General features: G+C 38.9%; 1 protein-coding gene across 4 annotated transcripts; it reads right to left on the minus strand.

Annotated features, from left to right (window-relative positions):
* Positions 1-1,757: 1,757 nt before the first annotated feature.
* Positions 1,758-8,781, minus strand: LOC137967329 (neuropeptide Y receptor type 6-like). Of its 4 annotated transcripts, none has more exons than XM_068813849.1 (6): positions 8,711-8,781; positions 8,313-8,381; positions 4,590-4,753; positions 3,593-3,863; positions 3,012-3,257; positions 1,759-2,692 (listed from the first exon to the last, which is right to left on the minus strand). In XM_068813849.1, exons 3-6 carry the CDS (start codon positions 4,715-4,717, stop codon positions 2,381-2,383), a joined length of 957 nt encoding a protein of 318 aa, XP_068669950.1. In that variant the 5' UTR covers positions 4,718-4,753; positions 8,313-8,381; positions 8,711-8,781; the 3' UTR covers positions 1,759-2,380. The 4 variants fall into 4 exon arrangements, with proteins under 4 accessions (XP_068669951.1, XP_068669950.1, XP_068669948.1 ...); XM_068813847.1 differs by having other exon boundaries at positions 8,313-8,409; positions 8,711-8,763; XM_068813848.1 differs by lacking the exon at positions 8,313-8,381.
* Between the last annotated feature and the right edge of the window lie 1,219 nt (positions 8,782-10,000).

Below are 10,000 nucleotides of genomic sequence, written 5' to 3' on the forward strand. Positions count from 1 at the left end.
TTGTGTGTTTCATGTTACTTTTGAATCAGAAGCCTTGATTGATTGAATGGTGCGCTTCTCTTATCGTCTGTTATCAACTTTTGATACAAAAACAAAAGAACAAATCTAGTCGGGACCGGCGATCGCTTTATAGAGGTGGCCGCTTAATTAGGCTTCAAACCGAATTATATTGTGGATACTGGCCGCTTAAGGATGGAGAACTTCATCGGCACCAGGTACGTGGCACTCTGGACCCTCGCCGCATTTGTATCACCATTTAAAATTGTGGTCAGACGTGTTGTCAGACGGGTTTTACGGAGAGATGAAAGCACGAAGACACTGTTGTACAGCTCCGACTTCACCAACACTTATTAACGCCCAGTCCTCTCACACATTAGAAGAAAAAAAAACACATGTTTAACGGGCAAGTCCAGGCACATTGTTGCTTGCACATACAGATCTGTTGATCAAGGACAAATAGACGTTGTTACGGGATACCATCTGGTCGTTGATACAATTGATTAATATGATCGCACAGTTAGTGATTCATGACGCGGCTAATGAGTCGAAAGGAGGTGTAATTTTTGGAAAGAACACTCGCTTAGCCTTCCTCGAATGCCCTTATGATATACGTGGCAGTTGGCCATTTATTATGATTCCGTGACATTATACTCCTCATTTTCCACACACTCCGTGTTTTCCACACTCCGCGAAACATGTGATAACGTGGTCCCTCACGTGCACAGTTTACGGTCTATAATTAATTTAAGATCTAGTTCTGCTAAAACAGACGGAACAACCAACTTTGCTCGCTTCTGATTAGGAAAATGGTAGTTATGCCAACTATACGTGATAAATTTCCAGAGCTTTCTTCGGTCAGCTTCCAGTTAACAAAACTCCCGTTCATCTGAAGAGAAAAGGTGATTACAGAGTGCTATCACGCGATAAAATCTCGAGCTTATAATCGTGAGTGAGCGAGTGAGTGAGTGAGTGAGTGAGTGAGTGAGTGAGCGAGTGAGCGAGTGAGGGAGGGAAGGAGTGAGTGAGTGAGTGAGTGCGTGCGTGCGTCTGGGAAGAACGAAGTGACTACTATTCTCACTGCATAATTAATTAGCTCATGGCAGAAGTTTTCATTATGCGTTTGAATTCCCCCGTTTCCGCGCACGCTTATTGCGGTGTTGATGCCTTGCGGTCTTAGAGTATATATTTTATCTGAAACGTGGTCATTTTAACCGTACTCCGGGACGACGGCCAACTTTCGCGACCCACCCACCACCCCTGGGGGCGGTTGAGAGCACCCTACGCTTTATCCTCGTTGCATGCCTATTGCTTCAGCAGTCGCGAACTCTTCCCATAACTTAACCTTATGCGATGAGGTAATGAGTATGCAGTGAGGATATTATACTTCCTCACTCATCACTTTAACTCGCTCATAGCTTGCACATTCACGGGTTAATAAAACGAGAAACGTCACCTTATTTGAATAAACCTGTGCTTGACGACTTGAGACAAGTGCTGTACATGATATAAAGACCCGTTATTCTTTAGGTCTTTTAATTAACACGCTATTACCTTTTTCAAGGCATACTCTGGCACACTATATTTATTAAATCATTGGTGATCTGTCAACCGAGGTTAGAGCATTCGGAAAACCGTCATCTGGAAGTGCAAACAATGGCCGGAGAAAAACACTCGCGCAAGCATAAATTCTAGTACAACTTGTCCTGATTTTAGCGTTGGTTTTAGTGTTTCCAGATGATATGTTTTATTGCTTTTTGTAAACTTCCTTCTAAGACACTGTTCCCCTCAGATTATGTGGCTGAAGATTTAGGTCCTTAGTCGTTTTAGGGGATAGAGGTTTATTCCTTGAATGTCAAAACTGAGCTTGGATTTCCTAAAATTGCTACTATATCATTTCGCACTTGTAAGAACAGAATTTACCCACCAGAATTACCCTTACAGAGTTGCAAAAGTATCTGTCGATATTTTTCCATTGAAATTTTTATTTTTCACAGTTTTTTAATCCAGTATTTTGTAAGGCAACTACGGCCTTCCTAGAAGACCGCAAACAATAGTTGGGTATCCCTTTTTTCGTCTTCTTGCTATGGCTCCTCTTGTATGAAGAAGACGTACTACTTATAATCGAGGGAGCAAACGACAAACGCACAGGCAGAGAGACAACCTTTCCGATATAGCTTCTAGTCAATCCCGGATCTCTGTCGTGCATTCCGAAGATTAATAGCTGCTGCCGCTGCTCTTCTTTTAAAGTAAAATAAGAATATATAACAAACGTGTTTGTTTTAGGGTTACTTGTTGTTGAGAATAATTGACGTTTGCTGTCGTAAGACAGACACACTGCAGCTTTGAACCTCATGAATGGGTCGTTTGAGCGACTTTATTGTCACTCCATTCTTCTGGATTTCCTTTTTGGATACAGTTTGTAAATGGCTCCAACGCAGATCACAGTGCAGGTCATCATCTCCTTGATCTTTTTCCTGAATCGCTGACTCAAAAGAGCATAGATAAACGGGTTGATGGCAGAATTGACCATGATCATTGTGGTACAAACAACGTACATCACATTTCCAAAGACGTGTGTGCGGATATGAAACATAAGAACATAGCTTATTGACTGAGCTAACCAACACACTCCAAAGATGACACTGACAGTTATAGCAATCAGGGTAACTCGCTTTCGTATTCTCACCACACCCTGTTGATTTAAATGTTGAGAACAATTGAGTATCATATTGAACACGAAACAAATCAGAAGATGCAACCGTTGATCCAAAAAATAACACCTGGTTTAATATGTAAGCATAGTGCTAACGTCTTAAGTCGAGTGACGTCTAAAACACGTGTGTTTCATCAATTTGTTAACTGGTCATAAAAAAAATATAATGAATTTCAGATATTTAACTGAATTAAGCATTACTTTAAGTAACGTGATCCTAACTACATGTACTTACATCAACTACATGTACTTACATCATTTTGGCAATTAAGATAAAGTGATTCTTTTCGTTTCAAACCTGTTGTCGAAGAATTAATTCTGAACGTTTGAACCACAAAGTGTATATGACTCTGCAGTACAAGACCATCATCAATGAGACTGGAAACACTGCCAAGACCAGCAACCACGACAGGCTGTAAGCTATCCCCGTCCAATCTTTAGGCCACATCGGAACACATAAGCCCCGTTCTTTGTCAAAATCCTTCACCAGAAACGTTGGGACCATGAAGATTGCACCAAAGATCCAAGATGAGGGAATAATTACCTAAAATAACAGCGTGTAAAAGGTGTGATGCTACGGTCTGGTGCTATTATCTTAGTACTGAATTTATAAGGAGTGCACGTGTATGTGAAGCAGGATATCAATGCTACAGCCGTTATAAAAGTGACTAATGTCATACCTAGAGAATCTAGAATCTCCCATTCTAAATTCCTCTGAGGACCTGTTATTTTGACCGGTTATCTCGAATGTAAAAAAACTCTAACCATCATTTAAATGCAGCCATAGTCAATGGCCACTATCTAAATCAAATCCATAATAACTTTTAAAAGTAAAGTAAGCCATTAGCTTTTGACTGACAAAGAAGCTTGCTTTCTCACCTTCAGTTTACCGTTAGTGAGGTTACTTCTGTTTCCAAGAGGATATACCACGGTAAAGTAACGTTCAATTGCTATGACAACCAGAGTGACAATCGAAGCGGTGCCCCCAACCCAGGCCAAATTTCCTCCTGTGAGAAGTTTGCATACTGACGTTCCTGTCACCCCATCTGGGTGGCTGAAAGTGTGCACGAGAATATGTCTTGGGACAAAAAATATAGCAACGACCATGTCTGCGATGGCCAAGTTCATCAGAAGGCAATTTATTGAAGTCCTGTTGAAGTAAGGAAATGGGGGTTTATTACTAGTCCTAAAGCACAGCATATACAGAGACGGCAGAGTGTGAAACGTAAGTGGAAAAAAAAATGTTGATGAATTGTAAGGAACCATTCATCATTTGTCAACCAAGGGGGGCTCGGGCTCAGAGGATTTCTTAGTAAAACAAGAATGAAGTGTGTGACTCCCAAAAAGCATCTGTCATAGTTTCAACCACAGCTAGCTGGGTGCCAAAATTCATTTGTAAATCTCATTCTTCCCAGCTACGCTATTCTAAGCACAACCTTATACCACTTCAGTGTAAACTGAAGTATAAAGGAAATTTTTAAAATAATTCATTAATACACACGTTCAATCAGTAGCTCTTTGCAAGGGTATATTAAGCAAGGTACAGTACATGGGAAAGACAAAAACACCATCTCAATCCAAGAAAATTATATTATGCATTTGAGTCGTCTGATCCGATGGGAAACCACCTAAAGTTGTCAAATATGTAATAGGTATTGATTTAGATACGATGGTGTGAATCTGCGACCTTAGAGACGTTTGCTGTGAATTATTCCCTCTTATTCCCCATCCCCTTGACCATTGGCACACCCCTAGATCTTGGCGAGGCTTTATACTAGGTTCATGCCTAACACACGTCCTGTGCACTGTTAGGACCAATCAACTACCTAGGCCTTGCAAAGTTTTCAAACTCAAACCTTGTTAGTCTCCAACATACCTCATAAGTTTATACTTCATTATGACAACACAAACCAGCGAGTTCCCGACGATGTTGACAATGGTGAGTACTGAATGAACTGTTATAATGGCAATCTTTGCTGAATCAAAATCCGAGTAGGTGGACATGGCTACAGGATGCAAAGCGGTTGCGGGTTGGAAAACCTTAAATATAATTAACCATTTGTAACCATGCATGTTTCCAGTAGTACAAGAAAACAAAGATTTACTTTGGTTTCAATTTTTGAATCGGCAACAAGGCAGTGGCTACTTTTAAATACATCATCTATATATAATTTTTCATAATAGCGGAGCTCCGCGCGCAGGGCTCCGCTATTACACAAAAATTAGTTAAGAAAATATGGTAACCCATCGATGCGAGAAATTTTGGTTTTATAGCAATGACGTCATCGATCATCCGTACGCATGTACATACGTACGTACGTTCGTTCACTTATCCATGTGTGCCAATGTGACCAGTATCATGCTAGTTTACAGCATACATCGTTGATATTGGAGATCCATGTTTTGATCAATTGACACCTGTCAAAACAAGGTATCTGCTGACCAGTATCACGTGACCATATCACGGGCTCAACCTCACAGCTCACCGAGGTAAGTTTTTTTTTTTAAAGTTGACAGCTGACCAGGTACTAGTTTTCCATTGGATTGCAGGCTCAACCCATGTTAACGCACTTAAATATAAGCGAGGTTTCATTTTCCGCGCGCTTTCTGTGGCTCGACGCGGTTACACGGCCATACTACGTCAACGAAAGTTCTTACACAGTCAACGATTTTCGTGTTCAGGTGGAAAATGCTTTTTTTTTCTTTCTGCATTTTTCGCTGGTTTCAATCCAGTTTGACATATCATGATAGCTGTGGTCCACAAGGCGGCTATGCAGTTATTCTAGTCTAGCGTCGGAGAAATATAAATTTAAAGCTGAGTGTTTATTTTTAATTTGCTTAGAGCTGCCTTTTTCTCCGTAATGCAATTTTTGGCATACCTTTAGAAGCTCTGATAAGGTTACATGATGCCTGGAGACCTATGCCTAGAACAGAAACGAATCGAAAGGAGCGCGAAAGAGAATGACAACGACAAAACAGAATACCAGTAATAGCTTATATTTAGTGGTAGAAGTTACTTCACAAATTCTTTTCTTTGGCACTAAACCGTTTGTTATTTTCAAAAAGTGGTTTAATCGGTTTCTCCTCTGTTCAGGAATGAAAATCGAATTTTTGTTGTCAACTGGAATTAAATGAAAATTACCTGTATTCTTTTTGACATAAAGAAAAAAAGTTGATTTGTTTGTTTTGCTCTAACATGCAAACGATCAAGTGCTTTTTAATCCATTTGCCCAACTGACTTTCGATGTGCCTCGACAGTGACAAGAAAATTTTGCCATTATGTTATAAACACGTAATCGCAATAAGTTCTCGTAAAACTAGGGGGAAATTTCACTAGCTTGTGATTTAAAAAATTTGTATTAAGCACCTAAACGTTATTTAAGTGTTGGAGCGGATCTTGTTTGAAGTTTGTCCTTTCTTGAATGCATTTTGCCGATTCTTGTTCCAAGCGCGCCAACCTGGCGTGTTTCAAAGAAATACATCAAAATGTGAATGATCTCGTTTTCAGAGATAAAGTGGAATAAAGTACATCAGTAAAACTCTTTTTTGACCTTGAACTGACAATTTCTTTATTTATTTATTATTTTTCTTTTTTAGCGTGATTCCTATTCGCTGTGCTTGTTTTCTTTGAAAACTCATGCGGTTTAAGAAATTTCATTGTCAAACTGGGGAATTCCAAAGTAAATTTCACTCGAAAAACCGATATCGTACACATCGCTTCGTGATTCATGAGATATCGGTTTTAAGAGTAAAAAGTACCGTGCAATTTACTAGTTAGCTATAGGCAATGAATTTTTCTATAGAAGAAAGCAAAGAAAATTATTAAAGCAGCAACCGGAAATATTAAAACGCGGACAATTCGAAACCTTTTATTTTCACTAACCCTACAGGCAGTAAGAATAAATAACCAGGGCGCTCCACTTTTAGGCTTTCCTAAATCTATATATTAATCAAATACTTTTTTACCAACCAACTGATTCAGAAATTTAAGACCCTTCGTATTTGTAATTTCTTTTGTAAAACTGTCATGCAACTGACGCATAGAGTTAAAGCAGGTGACCGCTACCCAATTATTATCCGACTCTATTTAGTAGTGTTCGTTTAAACGCACTAACCAAGTACGAATATCTCTTCTAGTCCTGGGATGATGCATCTAATGATCAACACTCTGCAAACTCTCCGTTGCAAACCGGGATTATTTTGCGTACTTTTACCGTTCACACTTGCATTTAACGGCAATTCTTTTTTTTTTTTTTTTTTTTTTTTTTCGCATTTTAAGTGCACAAATCTGACATTCGTTTTCCTAACCAATTCATTTTTTTTCGCTGAGTTTAACAAGGCCAAGCGCAGAACGATAATACTTATTGATCGTTATTTCAGTTCCTGTATAGCAACTTTTTATTTTCATTATATTTGGTAACTCGAATAGGAAATGACGTCAACGTTTAGAAGAACCAACTTTTAGTTTGCGCGCAAACCGCAAATATCATGCATACGTGAGCCATTCTCACTTTCGTGCATACAACAGCAGTGTTTTTTTTTTTTTTCACTTGCAGTGGACATACCTCTCTCTCATTCATGCCATAAGTCAACTCATGCTTTTCGCTGTCGTTGAACGCCGGGCAGTTTAACGAGGAAGAAGCTTTCTGAACTCCTTTGAATATGTATTGAGCCTTTTCAAGGAACTTTGATGGATGATACATGCAGCGCTTAACGTTAGGCCAAGAGGCCGGGACTTACCCTGTGACTCAGGTTGATGTAATTGACAATTTGTACCGCGGGTAAACATCCAAGACGACATAAATTTTGTCAGCGTTTGGTGACGACGATTGTCAAAGATAAGAGTTTAACGTTTGGATCTCAGGATGATTCAGTGTAATAGCCCGTAGTTAACATGCATTTTAAGTTTTGCTTCGGTTAACTTTCAGTTTCACTAAGATCATTAATCATCCCTGTCAGTGGTATTCTTTCCGTTTGCGGTTAGTTATGTTTACCTAAATAGTACTTAACTGAAGCTAATTAAAGAGGGAACTTACGTGATGGGAATTTTTAGAGTTTAGCCTGGTGGGTTCAAATGACTAGTCCCCTAAATGCTCTTATTAGTCAAGTGTTGAGGAAAAGTGTTGACTAAACTACGATGGTTTCCACTTCGTATTAAACTTTCAGAACGTTTCACTTTGAATAACAATATAGTCTGGCAGTATCATTTTCAAAGATAAGAGTTTATAACGTTCGGATCTCAGCTTGTTTCTAATAGCCCATAGTTTACATGCGTTTTAAGTTTTGCTTAAGTTAACTTCCAGTTTCACTATGATCATCAGTCATCCCTGTCAGTGTTATTCTTTCCGTTTGCGGTTAGTTATGTTTACTAAAAGAGTACTTAACTGAAGCTAATTAAAGAGGGAACCTACGTGATGGGAATTTTTGGAGTTTGGCCTGGTGGATTAAAATGACTAGAACCCTAAGTGCTCTTATTAGTCAAGTGTTGAAGAAAAGTGTTGATTAAACTACGATGGTTTCCACTTCGTATTGAACTTTCAGAGCGCTTCACTTTGAATAACAATATAGTCTGGCAATATCATAACATCATGTGACTTACAAAAAGCCGGAAAGATACTGCTGCGGGTGGAGTTTATCTGTCTGAATCACTCAGCAGAGGAAATAAACTCTGGGAAAATGCAAAGACTGTATTGACTCTACGAATATGGAAAAATACAGTCCATTAATCAGTAATCATTAATTAGCTAACTTCCTTCCTTCCTTCCTTCCTTCCTTCCTTATCTTTATGGACAAAAAAGACATTAACAGCCGTTACATGTTTCAAACTTTTCGATTCAGATCGCACCAACTTCCTAGTTCAGCAATTACAAAAAGCCATCCGGAAATATACGAGACTCCGTTAGGCGTAAGGTAGTCCGTTATTACTACACTAAAAACGCCTTCTTTATTAAATATCCCGTTAGCAACTATAGTCATCAAATTTAAAACTACACTGACCTGAAATTGTCAACGAGGAAACTGACTTGCTGTTAACACACCAATATCTTCCAAACTGTCAACCCCCAAAGAATTCAAAAATTGAGAATTGATAGAGATGGGATAACAGATGACGTCATAACGCATTTGACCTCATTTCCGATGACGTCATACTACCTCTTTTACGCCAAAAAACAAAGTACACTGTCACACAAGACCTCACACACCGAAGGTAAAAGTAAAAAAACACGCGAAAAAGATGTCATTCATTGATTTCATTGTTTTTTTTTTCAGACGAAATTAATTATCACATTATTGCTTAAATTACAATCCGTCAATAGCAACGCTTGCAAGAACTGTTTACCGGAGTTTTTGAGGAAAGTAAACGTTTGAATTTTGTTAATACATGAAAAATAAAGGGGAAAGAAAAGGCATTCCCCATGCATGCCATTTTCAAGTTATTTTTGGATAGACCCCCACGCTGTACAGATCCCAATGAGCTCAGGCAACAGCCACAGAGATGGCTGGCATGTGTCCCGTGTTGATAGTCCAAGCTCAGAGAACACATTCCCATCATATGATTGGCTGTTGCCTAATATCCTTGGGATCTGTATAGCGTGGGAGTCGATCTAAAAATAACTTGAGACATATTACCTATGGAAAAGATCACGTATGGGGGAGGCCCTCTCTTCCCCCTTTATTTTCTCTTGGGTATTATCGATGTTAAGGACAGTGCCTGCAATTGGTATTGCGCATACGTTCTGCACATCCCGAGATACTCGAGTTTCCTATCGGAGCTTCTTATATACTGATACAGTGATGTTTTTGCGTGGTTTAAAACTATCCAGAGAAAGTACATCTTAGTAAGTACTCTTGGTATCCAAAAAGAAAATTGGGGGTAACCATGCATTTTTGAGAGATAATTAAGCTTCAATTTGAGAAAGAAGGTTTGTACAAATACTATTTATCATTTATCTTTAAAAAATGCGTGGTTACCCCCAATTTTCTTTTTGGATCTCAATAACACTTGTTAAGAACTACATTTCCTGCATAGTCATAAACCGTGACAAAAATACCTTTAAATTAATAGGCACCGTCCTTAAAATAACTCAAACAACACAAAGTGACAAACTTCGGCGTCGCAATCTTGAGATCGGGAGATATGGTCCAAAATCTGGAGACTTTCGGATTATCCGGGAGAGTTGACTGTCCTGATTTTTAAACGCCAGGCTTAGCTTACCCAAGTGACCAAAATCAAGCGGACAAATATGGATATGTTACAGTTAAATTTAAATCCAGGTTAATTTTAAT

This window comes from Montipora foliosa, chromosome 8 (assembly GCF_036669935.1).
Source record: "Montipora foliosa isolate CH-2021 chromosome 8, ASM3666993v2, whole genome shotgun sequence".
NCBI classification, from domain to species: domain Eukaryota; kingdom Metazoa; phylum Cnidaria; class Anthozoa; order Scleractinia; family Acroporidae; genus Montipora; species Montipora foliosa.